We start from the raw sequence: 21,455 nt of genomic DNA on the forward strand, positions 1-21,455 counted from the left end.
CCACCCCGCTATAAGGCCTGCCAAGAAAACGTCAGGGAAAGCTGGCATCCCTCCAAGAGTCAGTAATGACCCAGTGCTTGCACGAGAGGTTCCTTTCCTATTCCTTTGTCAGGAGCCTCTAAGAAACAGCGAAATACTTTTCTGCAGGCGCTGTCATATGCCGGGGAGGGAGGCAGCCTGCAGCCCACACCTCATGCCCCCGCCTGGCTTATTTATCCTCCCCCCACCCCAATTCAGTGCCCTTCCATTTCGGAAACAGATGATTCATGAAAGGCACCACAGCCGAAGCAGTTTTGCTCAGGAAGAGTAGCTGGCCAGGGCCCATTAAACTTCACAGCTAGCTGGTGCCTCTTATACTCCTTTAAAAAATTAAATTAATTTTCCAAATACAAAGACAGACAAAAAAAGGGGGGGTAATAAATAAAATTATATCAAGTTGGAAGTCTAGCTGTTGCGAAACGGGAGTTCATTTAATATCCCCCACTTTGCTTTCCAGGCAAAACAATTTCCCCCACCCCACCCCAAATCCACTGGCTGCTTGGAGATTTTCTTTATAGTTTTTCTTTGTCGTTTATAGTTTTTCATGGTAGCAAATGATGTTTAGTCTCTTTTCCGTAACCTGAGGAAAGCCTTTGATAGATGTTGCCACCATGAGAGGGTTCTACCTTTAAAGGCAACCTAAAAATAATTTATAATAATAAATAAAAATGATCTCCCCAACGAGGCCCGCCTGGCGCCAACATGGTTATCTTTTCGGCGCCAGGTCAAGACTTTTCTTTTCTCCCAAGCATTTAGCAGCAGATGCGGAGTTTTTTAATTGACCCCAGATCTATATTTAGGCCTGGCTGAGAGTTCACAGTTGTTTTAACTGTATATCATCCTTATACGTTGTCTTTTGCGGTTTAAAATTTTGTATATCGATTTTCAATGTGCAACGTTTTAATTTTTGTGAACCACCCAGAGAGCTTTGGCTATTGGGCGGTATATCAATGTAATAAATAATAATAATAATAATAATAATAATAATAATAATAATAATTGTTTAACTAATTTAGGGAGCCCTCCTATGGCCCCTAGACAGCATCTGAGGGACCATGGGATACTTTGGATTCCCAGACAGTGCTTCAGCCCTGTATTGTCAATGGAGCCAAATACACTAGAGTTTCATGCCGCCATTCAGGGATATACCAGATTTTCCTTGCTAGAAAAACACACTCACGCCATAATGCTTGCAAAGAATGGGAGAGGCCCTGGAGGAGGAGGATGTCATGTAAAGCACCCGCAAACTGCCATGAGCGAAGAATCACAAGCGCACCCTAAACGCTTTGTGTAGGAAGGCTCTGCAGTCACCTTTCCATCAGTTAGCAGCCTTAAACCAAGAATACCTTTTCCCACTGAAATTCCAAAGGTTTGGAGCTTGTTGCATTACAGGTAAGGAGCAAGTTGTCCCCTTCTTTCAGATTTCTGGGATGTTCCGGGATGATGATGGGCGCGTCGAGGTCTAAGGGAGAAAAATTATATGCCAGAAGCGCCAAGACCTTTCCGCCTCATCCCCATCTTTCTTTCTTTCTTTCTTTCTTTCTTTATTAATCACATTTCCTTGTGCATGTCAGGTTCCTTCCAGGCACTCTGCTCTTCACACAGAGCCTCCTCCACCGGTCTGATTCACTTTGGTGTGTGTGTGTGTGTTTACGACAGGAAGAACCCCAAATCTTTGTGCTGTACCCTAAGCTTTACTGAAAACCTTTAATGTGAAAGCTTGTGCCTGGAAAGACGTTTAATATGGGGGAGCTTCACATTGTTAGCAGAACTCGAGCTACAAGTCGCTGAACCTGGAGCTAAAGAGTTAATGTGTACCTGAACAAGGTGTACCTGGGATGTTTGTTCTTCCCTTTCCTGTCTCCTCCCCTCTACTTCCTCCTCTTTGTTGTTCCCTGCCTCGTGGGCTGCTGACCACGTGGCTGAACTGAGCCATGCTACCCTAGGATAGGAAGTCGCTTATTCCTAAAGTAAAGTTTCTTTCAAATCACCACTGGAGCGTTTCCTTTGTCGACACGCGTGGCTACTCGCAGATTCGGACGACAAGTCACATGACGCCCCTCCTGCCTTGACAAACCCCCCATCAACCCCACCTGCCATGCTACACTACGTGCCTACTGGCCGTGCGTCTGCGAACAGCATGTGAAGGAGCTGTGTGTGGCAACCCAGTGGGGCACGGGCCTTCTGAATAAAAACCCACAAGCTCTACTCTAAATTGACAAGAAGACCTTGTTTTACTGCTGAAATTACCTTGGTTACCATGGGTTGACCTGAAGAATAATCGGAGGAGTATAACCTTGTTAATCCTTTCGGACTTCTCACTGTCTTTTGATACTAGTGGCATTGGTATCATTATGAGGCCAGGAAGAGAGCTGGGGATATTGTATTTTAGTAGCTACAGTCATTCTTAGAGGGAATGAAGAAAGTCATGCTGGGAGATGGCTTCTCTAACCCATGACCAGTGATGTAGCGGCTGTCTCAAGTATCCATCTGATATCCTGTGCTTTTTACCATAAGCAACTGCTTGTAGAGTCATCTGAAGATTTGGGTGCAGTGTCATCAATATGCTGTGATAGTGTCTTATTCATCAGATGTGGGTTGAGGTTTTTTAATGGAATTGTTTTATATGCGATTGTAAAGTGCCATGTTACCAGAAATGGTGAGGTGGCGCTATAAAAATGCTTTAAATAAATAAATAAAAATGCTTACAGTTTACGAACAGTTCTAATCTTTCCACCAGGTCCTTCAGGGTCTGTAGGTCAAGGGCCCTGCACCCATAAATGCCGCTCTTATCCCTCTGGATGTCTTGAAAGAACACTTCTTTTCCACTGATGTCGGTTGGCAGTGCCTCTTCCTCCTCATCCTGCCGAGCACAAAACAGAGGAAGAGGAAGTGAAATTTTAGAAGGTTTTATGGACGTTTTAAAGTTGTTTTAATCATGCATGGTATGTTTTAATCAGTTTTTAATGTGTATTTTATATCATGTTTTTATACTGTGTTTTATACTTCGAATGGTTTGAGTTTTTGTGAACCGCCCAGGGAGCTTTGGCTATTGGGCGGTATAAAAATGCAATAAATAATAATAATAAGAAGAAGAAGCTCAGCAAGGTCATCATTAGCATGAATGCTGCTGTCAAGGAGCAAGTTCTGCCCAGGTTTAAGAAACGCATTGCCCATAGCAGATATGGCCACCAACCTGCCAAGCGTGTCCTGTTTAGTAAGGAAAGGGAGAAATCCCTCTGGGCCCTTCTGCAGAATTCTGAAAGCTTCTATTGGAGAAGAAAACCCATGTTTCCAGACCTCATGATTTAAAAGGGGGGGGGGCGGAAGCCTACAAGTCACATGAGCTTTGGGCTGAGGATCCAAAGAGGAGGAAAAGTTTTTGGGAGATTCATGTAACCCCTTTTCTCTGCCACAAAGCAAGCAAAAAGGAACAAGCCAGCTTATCCCTGGATTAGATACCGTCTCCTGCCATTTTGCCCAAGGGGACGGACGTAGCTTTGCAGGCAAGGGTTCTTGGGACTGATTTCTGGCATCACCAAAAACGGCTGGGAAAGATTCTTGTTTGAAACCCTAGAATGCTGCCGGTTAGTGGAGACTACGGAGAGGCAGTACGCAGCCCTGTCCCTGTAGCACCTCACTCCCCCCCCGCCCCAGTTGCACCACTGAAACGTGGCAGAACTTTCGAGTAAAAAAGGCCTGATGTCAAAGGAAAAACTCATTGCTCTGACAGCGACTTTCAGTGTGGCTGCAGAACGGGGCAATTCTAAAGCAAAGTAACCTCTTTTCCCCATTGCCGAATTTTGGCAACAAACTGTAATTGTTTCCCTTTTAAAACAAGTGTTTCCCCCACCCACCCCCGAATTTTGGCAGGGGTGTGGGCCGGGGCAAACACAATGCTGCCCCCTCAGCCCTTAGACACTGCCCGCCCGGAGCGAAGTGAAACAATGGCTGGACTCCGCGTCACGCAGCTCCCGCAGGCTCTGCACGCTTACCACCAGTGCGAACAAGGTATACTCGGGCTCCGGGTTCCCATCGGCTTTACAGCGCAGCGTGACGTTGTCCCCCTCCTTCACCGGGCTCGGGGCTTCCATCTCAAAGCTGATGTTCTCAGAGGGGTCTACAGAGAGAGGCAGAGCAAAGAGAACCTCCATTCGCCTTCTGGAGTATCTCCCCCACCACTGCCAACTCCCATCACAGCCAACAGAACAAAGGCGGAGACACGTCTCATCTGAGGAACCCACGTTTTTCTACTCCCTTTCTCGACTTTGTCCACATACAAACTCCAAGGCTCTCTGAACGTGTATTTTTTAAGGGAGCTTAGGGCAGATCCTGAACTAGAAAGCGCTCCATGTGGCCGGGGTTTTCTGTCCGGGTCCTCCGGTAATACAGCGCGTGTCGATTCCTTCTTTCCTCGTGGCTTGGACCACTCAAGCCAACCAGAGTTCCCAGCAGTACACGCACGCACGCACACACACACACAGTGCCCCCGCCCCGCCGCCCAGTCTTACAATGAACGTTGATTTTGAAGCTCTTTGACGTGAACGTCTGGTTAGTTCCCATCAGGCTGTAACTGACTTGGCAGTAGAAGTGGGCGTCGCGGTCTTCTTTGGTGACTTGTGCCGAAAGAGTGCTGCTGACGGAGATCAGCCCGCTGGATTCTCTGGTGACCGCAGGCCGGATTTCAATTTCTGGTGGAGAAAGACGGGGAGGAGAGAATGGTATCGGTTCCAAATTACTGCCTGCCTGGAGAAAAGCATCTCCCGAAAGCCGTCTAAAGGAGGGTCGGAGGAAAAACTATCCTGAAGAGCAACTGCAAATCGTACAAGCTGCTTTGCGAAGGCACATTTTATGTTGCGAGGGACTTCCGCCTTTGCAACGCAACTAAGACTCCCCCTTACTGTGAACTCAACATGCAGGACGCATGTGTTAAAACACTCAAAATCTGCGACCCCAATTATTTTGCTTTTTCCACGAGCTTCGGTGCCCCCGTCTGCATCGCCGATGCTACACTGTTTGTTCATAGCGTTTGGACCCTGCTTTTCCGCCAACGTGAGTTCCCAAAGTAACTTACAATTACAACCAACAATAATTAAGGCTATGTCGGAGTGGGGGCTGCAAGACTCTCCCAGTAATTGGAATGCATGTCATCATGCCGTTCCAGGCTCTCCTCTTTGCAGGGAGCGGACAGGAAGTGCTGCAGATGGACTAAAGGGCTACCTGATGGTGGAATGCAAATGTATAGAAGCGCACACCCCTTCCTTTTCCTACGAGCTGCAGTGCCCTGACTTCTAGCATTAATCCTTCATTACCCACAGCGCCCTGCGACTGGCCTTGCCCTTCGTCGCATCCTCACCTGTCCCTCCAACGCTAAGCACATAGGGTGCTTTTGCTTCTCTTGCTAGAGACTTACCTTTTCCATCAGGGCTCAGAGGTTCGTCGTCCTTGTACCACGTGATGGTTGGGGCTGGGAAGCCATTGCGGCTCATACATTTTCCAATCTGAGAGGCAGACAGACAGAGAGACTCACTGCATAATCTGAGGGCCTTATGGTCCAGTGATTAGATTGGCTTGAGGTTCAAATTTCAGGTTGGATGGGATACAGAAGTCTTGTTGAGTGCAAAGACAACATTCCCATACGTCTCTACTGGGTAATTTTCACATGATGTGTTCCACTACATCCTGACTGACACTCGTACCAACACCCAACCCTGTGCCAATTCATGCTCTACGCTAGGGATTTCCAGTGCTAAAATCCATAAGTTTTCTCTGCTTCACCCCCAAAATGTACATTCTTTATTGCAACATTCCCCTTAGTGCTAGCAATGGTCAAATCTGGCATCTTGAGAAGGTTAAAACACAGATGGGGTGCTGAGCACTCAACCACAAAGACTCACACGTGAAATATAAGATAGACGCAATATATACAGTGGAGGCTTCTGCACCGTTGGATTTTTTTGGAGGGGTTTTAGGCGGCGTATCAGCAGATGAAAGTGTTTTGTATACTTATTTACAAACTGAATATGTAAGAATACTGTATATATCACCCACATTTGTAATAGATATCTTATATTTCACGTGTGAGTCTTTGTGGTTGAGTGCTCAGCACCCCATCTGTGTTTTTGCTATTTCAACCACAGCCTTCTATTTTCTCTATCTTGAGAAGGTTGCCTTTTGTTGTTTTTTTTTTTTTTTTTTTTTTTAAATCTAGTTTCTGACCCTCGTGTTTGTAAAGAAAAGCCTGGACATACAAAGCCTAAGGCAAAGGGAACCTTGAGTCAGCTGATGGAACTTCAGGACTTCGCCTCTCTGTGTGTGTCTTTCTCTCAGTTCCTTTTGGAACATTACTAGAAGAGACAAAGGTGCTTTAACTGTGAACTGGGATTTGACTCTAGGTTCTGTTTCGTTTGACTCTAATGTAGGAGACCTTTTACTCAACTGAGAGCCCAATATTACTACCTACCCTAGAGCCTTTGCCCTGCGCACGTAAGCCAGGGTCAAATATTCCGAGCCCCAACAAATGCTCAGTTATGTATGTACCAAGATTATCCACACTGTATGATCTTAAAAAAACAACAACCATGCGTGTGACTCTAAAGAGCATGCTTGCCACAACCTATTCTGTGTCTGTTTGAGGCAAAGCTAAAGAAAGAAAGGACGCCCCAACGGAGGGAAACCCTGGGCCAAACTCCTGCAGCTTTGGAGATGTCCCAAGCTTTACAGCCTCACTCGCTGTGCCACATAAGGACTAGAAACGTGGTGAAGTTTTATATTTTTTTTAAATGAAAGCACAGAATGCTAAGAATGGGGAATTCTGTGCCAGATACCAAATGCAGTGTCCATAAAAGCTTGTGGGACACAACTGCAGATGTGCTAAACACAGACATGCGCACAGCTGGCACATTTCCTACCTTGTGAGTCTTGGAGTCTGACGCTGTGATGCGGTCATCGGTCTCCAGAATCTCAGGCATTTCTGGAGTTTCTAGAAAATGAAAGTAGCCAAGCTGGGATTAGTGATGCAGCAGAGGGGATAAAATAACCGCTGCCTGGATTGTGCTTTGGCAATAAGTGTCTGTTGTGGCAATAAACTGCTCATCTGTTTTACCTCCAACACCCTCCACAGTCTCACACACGACTCATCTTTCCCCATGATTGCTGTCCACCAGTTCTGCCAAAGCTCAGCTTGCTCCACTACACCACAGTGTGCACCCCAGTTGACTATGGCTTGTCTTGTGTACATGTATGGGGGGGGCGGTGGAACCCAGCAACGTAAGTGCTCCTCTAAACGAGCAATTTATTGCATGCTTGTGGTTGGCCACTCACAGACCTTTTGGGGTCCTTTACATTATGTTGTCAATGACCAGGATGTCTCCTGCGCTATCCTCTGGAAATCACGCCATTAAAAGAACCACTTTTAATGTGGTAATATCTGGAAAAAAGCAGGAACTTCCACCACTTCGTGGCACTTTCTCAATAGAAGTGAAGGGAGAAATATTTAATTCAAACCACATGGTCGCCCCTCTCTGCCCATGTAATGCAGCCCACAACAATTGCACCAAAGAAGCACAAAGCCCTGGGTAAGCAACGCGATTTCCCCTTAATATAGAGACGCTCTAAATCACGCCTTCCAGCGTGCTGGAGCCAGTGCCATGTTTTACACCTGCCATAGGACCTTGAACTACTCACTGAAGACGTTCAGTTCGGCCCGATTCTCGCCAACACCGGCGCTGCCGAGCCCCACCTGGCACACGTACACCTTGGCATCTTGCAGGGTCACTTTGTGGATGATGAGGGAAAAATTGGCTGTCATGTTCAGCCGGTCCTTGAATTCAGTCTTTTCGTGATGTACCTTGCCTGGAAGCATTCCGATGATCTTCGTCCGTGTGCTTTGGTCCATCTGAAACATCAGGCAGAACGATAGCAATCAGGGCAGCGCCAGAGCGCGGGGTCAGCAATGAGAGGGCCAAATCCACCCCCACCCTCCTGTGGGGGTTCTGCCTGCCCCACCTGCTGTTGCCAACCCAGGGTCAAGAGCGGGGTGGGAAGGGAAAGCAACAGCTATGGCAAGAGGGCGTCCACGAGCCCGCAGGGGGGAGAGAAAAGATACGAGCTCCACTTCCAGTCGCAAAGAACTCTCGTGGCTGGCAAGGGGCACACAGGCCCCAGAGGTAGTTAACTGCTGGGGAAATGTGGGAGGCCTTGGGTGAATGAGAAGCATTTCCGTAAGCAGGGCTAGAACACTCCACCCACCCCCCTTTGGAATTCTAAACGGAAGGGACACATTGATCAGAAATATATACATTTGGTTTCAAATGCTTCTCTTCTGCTTTCTAGGGGGGAGACCACGCGTGCACGAAAACAGGGCAAGCCAGCCTTTCTGATTGTTTGAAGAGCTGCTCGTGCGTTTATAGATTTAGAAGATCACCTGGCACATTCATTTGCAAAGCTTTTCTTTCTTTTTAAAGTCTGAAAAAACGCTCTGGGAAGGGTGGGTGAGTTCCTGATTTCACAAACGTCCGGCCAATGGAAACAGCGCGCAGGGCTGCCTCCTGCCACAAACAGTATCCCCTTGGGATGGATCCCACAACCAGCAAGAGAGTGAGCATGTTTCCAGAACACAGCGATTCCTGTATGTTTGTACTCTCTCTCCATATTGAATTAACGTTCAGAAATAACATACTGAAGATTAAAAAAACACAAAAACCTTTCCTATGTGTCATTTCTAAATATCTCCTAGGAACATAGGAAGATGAAGGGTCATATCACTGGTCCATTGAGCCTAGTATTGTCAACACTGACTGGCAGCAACTCTCCAGGGGTTCAGGCAGGTTTTTTTCCAGCCTGCCTTGGAAATGCTGGTGATTGAACCTGGGACCTTCTGCGTGCCAAGCTGGTGCTCTGCTACTGAGCTATGGCTTCACCTCCTTTGGATGTCTGCAAACCTTCTATTTTACAACTTCATTATGATCAGTTTAGCCCTGTCCCTATTCTAGACAAACCAGATTTATGCACTTGCCATTGGGTTTAATCCTGCACACGCTAAATTGAGACTACGCCCCATTGAATGGGACTTACGAGGAGGGGGCTGCTGCAGAAAAGGTGTGTTATTTGTGGCTGAATGGGACTTACTTCCAAGGAGACATGCCTAGGATTGCAGTGTTAAAATTGTGCCTTTATCACTCTTACTCTGTGTGGCACTTTGAGACAACCGCTTTGGAAAAGACAGCACAAAAGCTTTGCAGTGAAATATATCCAGTTCTGACATTTTATTCAAAAGGCACAAATATTTATAACGTTAAAGGGTTTGCACTGAGCCACAGATGTGATTAGGTCTGCATTCAAACAAACCCCCAAAATTGGATCATTGACGTGGAGCGGTCACACGGTGGCAGTGTTTTACTTCCTGGACCAAAGGGTGTGGGAGGGGGAGTCTTAAAATTGCCTAGCCTTGCTTAACTTTAGGGTAACCATATGAAAAGGAGAACAGGGCTCCTGTATCTTTAACAGTTGTATTGAAGAGGAACTTTTCATTTTGCTTCTTTTAAAAATCTATTTTAAGGTGTTTTATTCTGGTATATAAATATTGTAAAATAAATAAGTAAGTAAGCTAGGCAAATGGACTTCACAATGATCACAGAAAAGTCAGCTCTGGGCACACTGGGTAGGGTGACCATATGAAAAGGAGGACAGGGCTCCTGTATCTTTAACAGTTGTATTGCAAAGGGGATTTCAGCAGGTGTCATTTGTATATATGGGGAACCTGGTGAAATTCCCTCTTCACCACCACAGTTAAAGCTGAATGTGCCCTGCCCTCTTTTAAATCTGGTCACAGTATAGCTTCAGTATAGCTCCTGCAGCTTTAACTATGGTGATGTATAGGAAATTTCACCAGGTGCAACATGCATACAAATGACACCTGCTGAAATTCCCTTTTCTATGCAACTGTTAAAGATACAGGAGCCCTGTCCTCCTTGTCATATGCTCACCCTAACACTGGGAAAACATGAGAAGAGTGCAAAGGGACTGGACCAGGAGAAAGAAGTAACAGAGGCCAACCATGATGTGAATTTGACAAAGAGTTCTGCATTACTCAAAAGCTTTCTAACACTTTCAGGTCTGGCTGAGCCCAATGGAAGCACAAAGCCGCTACACTTCCCCAAACCCACGCTCTCCCACGCTGAAAGCTTTCCCAAGCCCTCATTTTTCACTCACCGTGTACCAGTTGACGTAAGCGTAGTTGCCATTCTCCGGGAGGGAGAACTCGCACTTGATAATGGCCGTCTTCCCGACTTCCGCCTCAACCACGTCCGGCGTGGTGACGTCCACATCGCTACCCGCTCCTCCTGAGACAAAGAGATGAGCCAGAGTTGAGATGCAGCAACAACCAACCTGCTTTTGAAGATGGAGAACAAAGTCTTCCTCCCTTTCTAATCCTGCCTTGTGAAGAATATTCTTCTATCAGAATGCAGGAACCTTTGAAGGAACACAAGTTCCAGCTGTATATTAAAATCCTGTACTGATTTAAAAGAGAACGGGCATTTGTTCTTCGGGTTAAAGATACATCAGGATAATGCAAATTGACCTGTAATAATAATATGTTATCATGCATAACACAGTTCAGAACAAGGCTATAAAGTTTAAATCAATTAAAAAAAAAGTTAAACAGGATCAAAGGTTTCCTGATTAATCAGAAAACAGATTTATTTCCCGTATATATTAATACAAATGCTTATAAAACCTGCAAATACAAGCACCATCTTAAACACACCTTTTAAGATGATGCTTCCTAGAACAAACCTTGTGCATCATACAGAAGTGAAGAAAATATGCCTGTTGCTTCAAATATCTTTGTTTATCCATGTGCAAATGTTATACAGATTTAGTCAATGATGAATCGGTTTATCAGGGTACAATCCTATGCATGCTTAGGCAGAAAAAAGTCCTACAACTTGCAGCAAAATGCTCTAGTTCAAAACTAATGCCATTAGTGCACAATGATCACAGTGCCTTAGTGTTTATGTGCGGCATGCACACCACAGACAAGATGGTGGATCTTCCTCACAAATTTGACTTTTAGAGTCTTTGCAGAAGAGCTGAAAGCTGAAGACTGGCATCTCTAGCAACTCACACACACACTTAAAAAGACATTTCCCCAAAACAAGATGTGGGAGTAGCAATTTATCAGAAGCTGGTACCATAAGGGACCACTGAACGTCCACCCACTTATTCGGGATTAATTAAAGCAAAGCTTAGCTAACTTCCATCACAAAGACTGTGCATTTCTCACCACTAAAACAAATTAGAAAAAGAATTCCCCACTCCCCTCTAAGTACCAAGAACTTTTAGATGAATTCCCCATAGTGGTAGTGGTTGCCTGGCAACAGGAAGGTTGTGGCCTGCACCATAGGCCTCCATCCTGGAGGTTGCTATAAATGAAGCTGTATCTATGCCAGTTTTAAAACTGTGGCCTAGATTTAATAGGCATTCCCTGTATCTCTAGGTAACTATTTGGGGAGAGAAGGAGAGCTAGGAAACTTCTGACAGATATAGGCCATCCTCGTTAGGATTCTTTGTAGGAAGCCATGATAGCTAAATTGAAATGAAACCCATTTATAAAGTGTCAAAAAGCTGCTGCTGATGGGGTGAAATGGAGTGAATAATAATAATAATAATAATAATAATAATAATAATAATAATAATAATAATATATTTATTTACAATATTTATAACCATCTGTCAGGGATGCTTTAGGGTGGATTCCTGCATTGAGCAGGGGGTTGGACTAGATGGCCTTGTAGGCCCCTTCCAACTCTGCGATTCTATGATTCTATGATTCATTTCCAAAATACATTCTGGAGCATATAAGAAACATAGGACATAATTATAACCCTAAGGTTATACCCCTGGGCATGTGCAGAATACATGTCCTTTACAACAAAAATGCTTCCTATTTCAGGGTGACGTCTCAATTCTGTTGAAGGCGCTCTCCTCCCCACTTGATCAACAGGTCTAGCTAGCTTGGCCAAAACATCCTTATATTCCATCCTCCAGACATCTACATGTGAAGAATTCTGTACAGCACAAAAGCTTGCTTCCAATCTCTTATTCTGAAGAGTAGTTGCTCCAGCAAAAATGCATCTTCTCATTTGCTCCATTCCCTAGAGGCACGTACCGGAGCAGGGTGGAAATCCTTTCTTTCAAAACTGAGTCACATAATTGGCCTTTACCCAAAATTTTGCCCTGGATTATTATTCTTTTTTTTGGGGGGGGGGGAGAAGCTAGCAGCTGTGCCTCCTTCAAGACACACATACACAGGCTGCTGTTTCCGTCAACCACGAGAAGGGGAAATTGGCTGCACCCACTGAAGCGACTTCCCAGATGCTGTTTGCAAGACAACAGGTGGAGATTCAGAGATTAGGCCTTTTGCACAAGGGGGCTTTTATTCAATGCAGGCTGCAAGCAAACCTGCCAGACCTCTCCAATTACCCTCACTCCGTCTCCCCCGCACCAATCTCCTGACTCACCCAATGCTTTCCTACCTCCCAATTGTTCTGGGATGACAGCAGCAGCACCCCCAAAAGTAGGATGTCAGACTCAGACAAATTTGCTCCGTCTAGGGGATATGGCTTTTTTTGTCGTGGTTGAACATCTGCTGGGGTTTTGAGTTGTCCAGACAGACAGTCAGAAAAAGCCTAGGTGTGTGTGGCATTATATGTGCATTTTGCAGGTGGGATTAGAAGACTTCCCATTCCATTCTTGAAAATGAATGCCAAATTACATCCATGATATTCTTTGTTTTATCCAGGAGCAAAGACGCCGCTGTTTGTCCATGCGGTTGACACAATGCTTCCTCAAACAGGGACGGAGACCCTGTGGGTAGTACGTGGGTAGGAGGAGGACAGAGACTGCCTTGCATTGTGTTCCCAACAGTTCTGGCTCTGGGAACCCACTCCCCAAACAATTCATGAAAACAACATCTCCCGGAATGAACCTACTTGTACACTACGCTCATCATTTAAGGCCCTCCTCCAAGTGCCTCCTCAAAAGGAGGCTCAGAAAGTGGCAACAAGGGAGAGAGACTTCTCAGTGGTGGCCCCCCAATGCTGGAACAAACTCCCCGGTGAGACCCGCTTAGTGCCAACATTGTTACATTTCTGGCACCTGGTTAAGCCTTTCCTCTTCTCTCTGGCATTTGGCAACATATGATAGGGTTTTTAATCAAGTCCTGTCTGGTTTTTTCTTATTGTTGATTGTTTAAAAATTGCTAAGATATGTGTATATGTTTGTGCTGACTGTTTATATGTTTGGATGTACATATTTTTATACTATGTATAATATTGAATGTTTAAGGTTTTTAATCTTTGAATTAAACCACCTAAACAGTTTCGTCTATTGGGTGGTACAGAAATGCAATAAATGAATGAAATTGGGAGAGGGAACCCCACCCCACCCCATTCCCATGTGGAATACAGAGGGATGCTGCCCCTGAAAGTGGCATTTCCATTCTGATGGCTAATATCTAATACCCTGCCTTCCTATGAAGGAAATGGTACTCAAAGCAGCTAACAATAATAAAAACCAAAATTTAAAATAAAAACGAAATTAAAACAATCATATAATAAATGCACAATTAAAAACAAACCAATACAAGAACAGAAACAGCACCCAGAGTCCTGCCTGAACAAAAATGCCTTTGTCTGCTGGTGGAAGGACATCAGAGAAGAAAGCCAAACTAGCTTCCCTTAGCATGGAGTTCCACAGTTTGGGAGCAGCCACCAAAAAGACCCTTCTCTTTTCTGATGCTGGTGGTACGGAGAGAAGGGCCTCTCCTGAAGATCTTAAGACTTGTGCAGGCTCATATGGGAGAAGGTGGTCTTTCAGGAAGCCTGGTCCCAATCCATACAGGCCTTTATTAGACATGAATTTGCCTAATAGTTTTAAATCATATGTAGTGTCCGTGGTCACATCCTGTGGCGGTGTATCGCCCAAGTTAGTCATACACTGCATGCAGGAAGTATCATTTTTATTTGGTCGGAGCTGCATGTTGTGAACCAGTGCATGGGATCAGCCACAAGTGCCTTCTGCATCAGCGGAAAATCTCCCAAGCGATGCATCATGCTGCTAATTCCAGACCTGAAGGCACGGCTTGAAGGTACAAAGCGAGGATAGAAATGACCGAAATGCACTGGCAGCATAATTCGCTAATGCATCTTGATTTAAATCGTTACCGTTTTAAAGAAGAGGCTTACCTTCCCAGCTGGGACTGTTGTGTTACTGTTGAACACAACCCAAAATGCAGAAAAGACATCTTATGGGCAGAACAGCAAAAAGCTGCCCTTAAGCACTTCATAAGGCTATGTGGGTGCCCAGTGCCACTCACACAGACGGCAGGAGAAACCTTTGCGGAGCTGTCTGACTGCACCCAGGCTGTGAAACACGGGCCCCCATGCCTTACGAGTCTTCTGAGTTTTGCAAGGGTGGAGAGAGAAACTGCATGGCTGACTTTATAGCTTGGATGAAATTAGATAGCATTTATGAAAGAGGGAGAGTGAGCATGCTGAGCTGGCAATACAGGTCATCGCCCAGCCCAGCCCAGCCCCTCCTCTCCTCCGGACCCTTCTATACACCCTCAAAATATCTCCGAGGAGTCGTGGAAGAATGAACGGAAACTCGCAGGTGGGCCTGCGGTTGGCTTATTCCCGGCTCAGCACAAATAATGGAGCTTCTGGCTGGACTCCAGAGGAGTAATGGGTTTAGAATCGATCTGGTATTAGGATTGGGCCCAGGAGAGCGGAGGCTGAAAAGGGGAGGGTAAAACAATTCACAGTGTCTAAAACAGGGCAACCAGACCTGCGGGAGAAAGCCTCTGGCACTTGGAAGGCCCTGTCCAGTCCAGGCAACAGAGAAGAGATCCACAGAGACGGTGTTCCTAAAGGACATATGTCCCTTTCCCCCCAAGGTTCAATTTGAAAGTACAGCTGGAAGGCATCTACGACTCGAGAAGAGTTGACCCGAAAGGATACGTCTGCCTCTTCTTCCTCCTTCAGCCAAGGGGAGCACTCACCCCAACCTATTCATTCCAGAAATTTACTTAAACTGTAGTAACTACCACCAGGTATGGGGGAGCATCGCGCCACTCAAAAACAGCAAGGGGCTTTGGTGCCAGGACAATTAACCAGAGGAGACAGGAAAAACCGGCCTCATGCTTTGCGGTGTGCAAACAGACACACTCGCTTAGCAAACAGTGAAGACGGAGAGACGCCACCGTTGTGTCAGTGCCACAGATGTTGGCAGTGCAAGGGAGAGGTTGCTCTGTTAAATGGACGCAACGTGGGCCAGGCACCTCCTCCACCTATGCGCCTTGCTAATTCATGCAGAATGCAACCCCGCTGTGAAGATCTGCACAGGTGTCACTGGAATGAACAGGGGCAGCTGCGCAAGAGCTCTGCCGTGCATGTGCAAGCTCTGTTCAGACGACATACCCACGTAGAATGAACATGGAGGGAGGGATGCGTCAAGTTCAGAAGTTACGATGAACAGGTGAGGATCAGGTGTGGGGCCACCGGGGAGGGCCCCTAACTCAGTGGTGCATGCAGAAGAAAAGCCATCAGGTAGCAGGTGGGAAAACCTAGTCGCTGACAGAGCGGACAAATACTGGTGGATGAATGTGTGATGTGGCACAAGGCTGCTTCTCATGTCCCTGTGATCCTGACACACATACAGGCCTGTGTTCATTCTAGGTTGTCTGAATGGGGCTGTGGACTATCCCATAAGAGCTCTGTAAATCTCCACCTCCTCAGACTAAAGAAGCAGAAGGTTAGAAAAGGCAGGAAACTATTACAACCAAGCCACAGAGGAAACCTGGAGCCCAGGGCTGCTAGGAGGAAGCCTTAATGCACTACAACTTGGGGGAAAGGGGTCATCAGGGAAGGAATGATGTCTCCCTCTCTCTTTCTTGTTGAGCGAATCCTGCAGCCCTATTACTGTAAAACGTGATCAATATCCACCACTTTTAGCCTCAAGACCATTATAACCTCCATCACAGCAAAGTTACTCCTGTAACAACAAGGTCACTGAATCTTGAAGGCTCACAAAAATCAGGTATTACAGCAAAGATGGGAAAATAGGGTCCTCGCAGTATTGTTGAGGCTTCCGTCATCTCTTGTCACTGGCTACGGCGGATGGGAGTTGCAGTCCAACAATATCTGAAGGGCAGCATGCTCTCCCTTTCCCGATTTGCAGGATCGGGCAGATTCCCAAGACTTCCAAGAACTACTTTCCCAAGTCTTTCCAGGGATTCAAAATGGCTACGAGTCCTGATGGCTCTGCACCACCTCCAGTGTCAGAAGCAGTAAGGCCTCCTCATCCATGCACTCCCGTTGGCACTGATGGTCTCCTGCTTGTGTTGTGAGCTCATGGCACAGGAATGCCCAGCATGCACCACTCCGCACAACTCAGAAAACATGCCCTTTGTTAGCCCTCTGTCCCCGAAGTTGGCACGCGACCTGTGGCCGGCACGTCAAAGCAGCTGTTGCCAAAACTCTCAGGGAAGAGTCAGGGGGCACGTGGAAGGGAGAAGGACCAGTTGGCAAAGCTGGCCAGACCAGAAAAGCAAGGAAGGATGAACGCAGAAAAGGGTCGTTGCCCCAAATGCGTTTCTGATTTGGAAACACGGCGAAGCCGGCTTCATTCTCCTTTAGAAGAAGGATCCAGCTACTTCGGGCCCGCAAGTTTGCCCTGGCAGGCTTTCGTCCTGAAGCAGAGTTCAGAGGGGTCCGTCCCCCTCCCTCTTTTCAGGAAGGCAGGGGGGAGCCCACTAACACAATGGCCTTATTGAAGCCACAGAAGGCCTGGAGGAGCCCTGGGGAATTTTCCGAGCTGGGGCAAAGGACACGGAAAAGACTGGCCGGGAACAGAGCCCCCATTCTCCCTGAAAATCTCTCCCGTTTCCAAACGCCCACCGAGCTCTGCCTCAACGAACGGGGGGCGGGGAACGGAGAAGAGAGCCATCACGGATGACCTCAATAGTGACACGCTCCCGCTGCAATGAAGGCCGCCGTGGTTCCCACAGGACCCAGGGCTACCCTGTCCAATTAACCTGTCACATAAAAGTTTCACAGACAAGACATCTGGGGGCAGCAAACGTCCGAAGTAAGTTGCATCCACGGCACGTCCTATGGGCATGTGGAAGGAAGAGCCGGTTGCTATGTCCTGGGGACTGCAATGTTTTGGAACAATGCTTTAAAACACTACTTATCAGGAGCACAGCCATTCAGAAGGAGACCCTCGTTTCTCTCTGCTCCCTCCCCAGACGTTCTTGATTTGCAGTCAGGAACCAGGATGTTTGACACATCTCCAGAATGCAGTAATAAGAAGTCTCTCCAGAACCCGCCACTGATTCCACTTTTGAGAATAATACACAAGGTTAGCATTACCATATTTGTCGAACTAGCTCCGTCTTTTATTCTCTAGCGGCGGCGGTGGCGGCCCTGTACCGCTGTTACTTGCATGAAGGCGAAATGTGAGTGCGAAGGAGCTGCAGGCCCGCAAATCTGCTAGTTTGGGATCTGTGCACAATTCAGAACTCCGATTTCCAGGGTCCTAAACAGAAGCGAGGATGCGATCCAGTTGCCAGCAATGGACAACAAGTCGAAACCATTCGCGACACCTTTTGCCAATTATCCTCTCTCTCTTTCTCCTTCTTTTGCGAACTACTTCTACTTTTTAATGCGATTTCTGAGCACGTCTGTGATCTCTTCCAGTCTGATTTCCCCCCCCCCCCATTTCATTTGTTTATTGCATCTTGATTCTCACCCTTCCCTCCAAGGAGCTCAGGTTTGTAACGAAGGTCCCCTATTCCCCTCAACCTCACAAAGACATCCTACGAAGGGACACTGACCCACAGGAAAAGTCCATTGGGGGTTGTAACCTGGTCCATTGATGAGCAGGGTTTGAGGCATGGCAGGACAGCCCTCGTTCTTTCTCGCACTGTGGCATTCCGCCCCTTCTCTGTCTCTTGCACAGAGGAAGGGGCTCCCAGCGGGGCAGTCTGGGGAAGGAGTGTGGAACCGCAGCACCTAGACAGCCGTAGATGTGGAGGGCAGGATGGACTGTGAAACAGACTGAGAATTATGGGTCTCCATCCCGCATTCTACTCCTAACCAGTGCCAAGTGAACACCATCTTCAGATCTATGTTCGGGCATAATTGGCAAAGATCCTGCTTTAGTGCCAATCTCGGATTTGGGTGCAGGAAAAGACTGAGCAACGGCCACACCGAGGCCTTTACGGGAATCCACCATTAGCTGCATGACCCCATAGTTCAAGAGCCTCTGCTTCCACAAAGTCCAGGCATGCAGACTTTTACAGCCCCAGAAAAGGACTCCTTAATACTCATTAGCTTTTATGTAATTGAATGAAGCCGAAACAGGAAGAAAGAAACAGCAGCCCAGAAATACAATACGACATCAGAGGGAGAAAAATCAGGAACTGGTAGCTCATATTTTAATTGCTTTAAAGGGATTTTGTCAAAAGCAGTTAAACCAATCAGGCACAGAACAACATTAGGACTGGACAGCAAGTACAGCAGGCCTCTGAAGGCGCAAGAGAAGCCGCAGGCCTAACGCACAAGTCCTACGCCTGAGGCGGTGGTGGGCAACCCCCGGCCTTCAGCACCAGGCGGGTTTCAGGCTCACTCTTGCTCTCCTGACTGCCCCTCTGAGAATCGCTTCCTCTTCTGCAGTGTGTGTGTGTGTGCATGTGCAAAAGGAAGAAGGAGAAAGATGAGGTGGCAGAGGAGGAGAAGGAGCGAAGCCATCTTGACTGCTGGATCTCGTTCCTCCTCCTGGCTGGACATCAGGAAAAACTTCCGGACTGTTAGAGCAGTACGACAATGGAACCCATGACCTAGGGAGGTTGTGGGCTCTCCCACACTAGAGGCCTTCAAGAGGCAGCTGGACAAGCATCTGTCAGGGATGCTTTAGGATGGATTCCTGCATTGACCCGGGGGTTGGACTTGACGGCCTTATAGGCTCCTTCCAACTCTACTATTCTATGGTTCTATGATACTGGCGGTGGCCTCCAACTGACTGTTTCTGTGGGTCTAGGGGCCAAGATTTTCCAAATTCTGGGAGGTGGGGGGAATCAAAATGCTGTGTCAAGGAATGAATTCACTCCAAATTTCTAGCTCACCCAGGGCTGGCGCTACCATTAGGCCAACTAGACAGCCACCTAGGGTGCAGACGTCAGAGGGGTGCAGTACTGCCTTTAAGAGTCACAGTTTCATACAAATTAGCTGTTTTAACAAAAAACTTACAAAAAGGAAAGTAGAACAGTTCAGAAACTCTTCTTCAACAGCTGAATCGAAGCTGGCAATTATTTGGGTGGGCGGGTGGGTGGGCAAGTAGCTTGCCTTGCCTAGGGTGCAAAATAGTTTGGCACCGGCCCTGAGCGCACCTATCCGTACGGCAGGTTAGGTGCAATCCTACGTACGTTTAATAAAGGTGTAATCCAACGTATAGGTTTAGACAGAAGAGAAAAAAAAGTCCAATTTATGTTTAGACAGAAAAAAAGGATTGCACTTTAAGTGGTGTATGGATAGAAAATGGTAGCATGGGGTAAAGGCATCGTGTTTTTTTCCTGGGAAGCAGCTGCAAGGAGAGCGAAAGAAGGTGGATTAAAGAGGCCCTGGTGGAAATACAACCAGCAGAATAAAGTCCTTGTTAACGCAAGATCTGGAGAGGGTCTTTGGAGAAGGGCGATGAGCCAGGTTTGGAACGGGGACAATCTGGAACCCTCAGCTTCCCGTTCTTTCCGGCTTTACTCGCTGCCCCACTCTGGGCCCCATCTGTTCGGCGTTTCCAGCCTGGACATCGCCAGGTGACAAGTCCTGGAGCCCCACAGACATCGCAAACAGGCCTTTCGCTGCTGAAATTTCTTTGGCAGGTGAACCCGGACTGGCGAAAGATGCTTTCTGGCCTCCAGGAACTGGGAAACTGAGCTGCTGGTACATGCATGTACCTATGTCTGCTTTATAAGCACTCCTGCAAAAAGGAAACCTCAACCTTGCCTTGAAGGTTTTTTAAAATTTATTTTTTATTGTAAAATTTCAGCAAAAGAAAAAGATTTATTTTTCTTCTCTTTAAAGTGCAACGTTTAATTGCTGAAGGCTCCTCCTCCTCCAGCTGTCATCACCCGCAGTCTGTGAGAGAGAAGGGCACGTGGGCCCATTCTATTCCGCCTCGCTGAAAGACTTTCATTTTTTCCCCCTCTTCCCTCCCCTCTCTTTTTCCTTGTGTGTCGTGTCTTTTTAGACTATAAGCCCACAGGCAGGGACTGTCTTGTTCTGGGACCCTCTTTGTTTGAGGAGCGGGATAAAAATACTTGAAATACATAAATAAACGCTAACTTTAACTTTGTGCTGAAAAACCACAGAGATCAAGTAGGAAATAGACACGCACAAAGCTTAATCTGACTACTAGGTTATCGGTAAATAAGCACTGTTTCTGTTTTACAGATTTGCAGACCAGAGGCTTGAAGAAATTGAGGGAGTGCAGGGCCTGCCGAGAGAGACTTGTGCCTAATTTTCAGGGCTGAATCCCTTTGAGGTTTAGCAAGAACCAAGGATAACAAAGAGGGATGCGAAAGAGATGGATGAAATAACGTAACGCACGGTGTGTCCTCCCTCGCTCATAAGACCTGAAGTTATGGACATCATATAAAAAGGACTGGCAGTAGATTCATGGCAGGGCTTCTCTCATAGAATAGCAGAGTTGGAAGGGGCCTACAAGGCCATCGAGTCCAACCCCCTGCTCAATGCAGGAATCCACCCTAAAGCATCCCTGACAGATGGTATTCATTTATGGAGTTCACTGCCACAAGGTGCACTGATGCCCACCTTAGCTCAGATGGTTTTAAAAGAAGAATTTTTAGACAAATCCATTATTTCTTTATTTTAGATGTAGGTTTTTAAACCCACCTTTCAGGGTGCACTGCTCTCACAGGGTAGCAAACAGGCACACAGCAGCTAATGATTTTAAAGCACCAAATGTTGACTTAAATAAATGGATCTTTTGGTTTGGTTTGGTTTGGAAGCCAGCAGTGACGAAGCCATATGTATCTTCCTACAGAGGGAATTCCAAAGTTGTGGGGCCACCACTGAGAAAGCCCTATATAGTACCTGCCAGCCTAATCGCTCATGCTGGTGGACCCGCATCACTGATCTTAATGCTTGGTGTCTCTATGTTCCAAATTCCTGGAGGAAGAGGTCTTCCAGTGGCTCTAACTAGTCATGTTGGCTAAATAGAACTTTTGTGTTAAAGCAGCAGTTATGCCACTGAATACTACTTTTGAGGAGCGAAAGGAATGGTTCCTTTCTAGCTCCACCTGTGAGCTTGCTGAAGGCATCTGGTTTATTTAT

General features: G+C 46.7%; 1 protein-coding gene across 2 annotated transcripts in view; it reads right to left on the reverse strand.

Moving 5' to 3' along the window:
• Positions 1-21,455, reverse strand: part of MCAM (melanoma cell adhesion molecule) — a 44,831-nt gene that overhangs the window by 13,364 nt on the left and 10,012 nt on the right. Inside the window, exons 2-9 of one of the 2 annotated variants that reach the window (XM_063139092.1) lie at positions 10,252-10,382; positions 7,726-7,936; positions 6,951-7,021; positions 5,453-5,540; positions 4,551-4,730; positions 4,035-4,159; positions 2,749-2,902; positions 1,386-1,501 (exon numbers count right to left, since the gene is read on the reverse strand). In XM_063139092.1, the coding sequence (XP_062995162.1) occupies positions 1,386-1,501; positions 2,749-2,902; positions 4,035-4,159; positions 4,551-4,730; positions 5,453-5,540; positions 6,951-7,021; positions 7,726-7,936; positions 10,252-10,382 (1,076 nt within the window). Of the gene's footprint in view, positions 1-1,385; positions 1,502-2,748; positions 2,903-4,034; positions 4,160-4,550; positions 4,731-5,452; positions 5,541-6,950; positions 7,022-7,725; positions 7,940-10,251; positions 10,383-21,455 lie in introns of those variants that run through there. The other variant, XM_063139091.1, reaches the window with a different exon arrangement.

The sequence above is a fragment of the Elgaria multicarinata genome, chromosome 12 (assembly GCF_023053635.1).
Source record: "Elgaria multicarinata webbii isolate HBS135686 ecotype San Diego chromosome 12, rElgMul1.1.pri, whole genome shotgun sequence".
NCBI classification, from domain to species: Eukaryota; Metazoa; Chordata; class Lepidosauria; order Squamata; family Anguidae; genus Elgaria; species Elgaria multicarinata.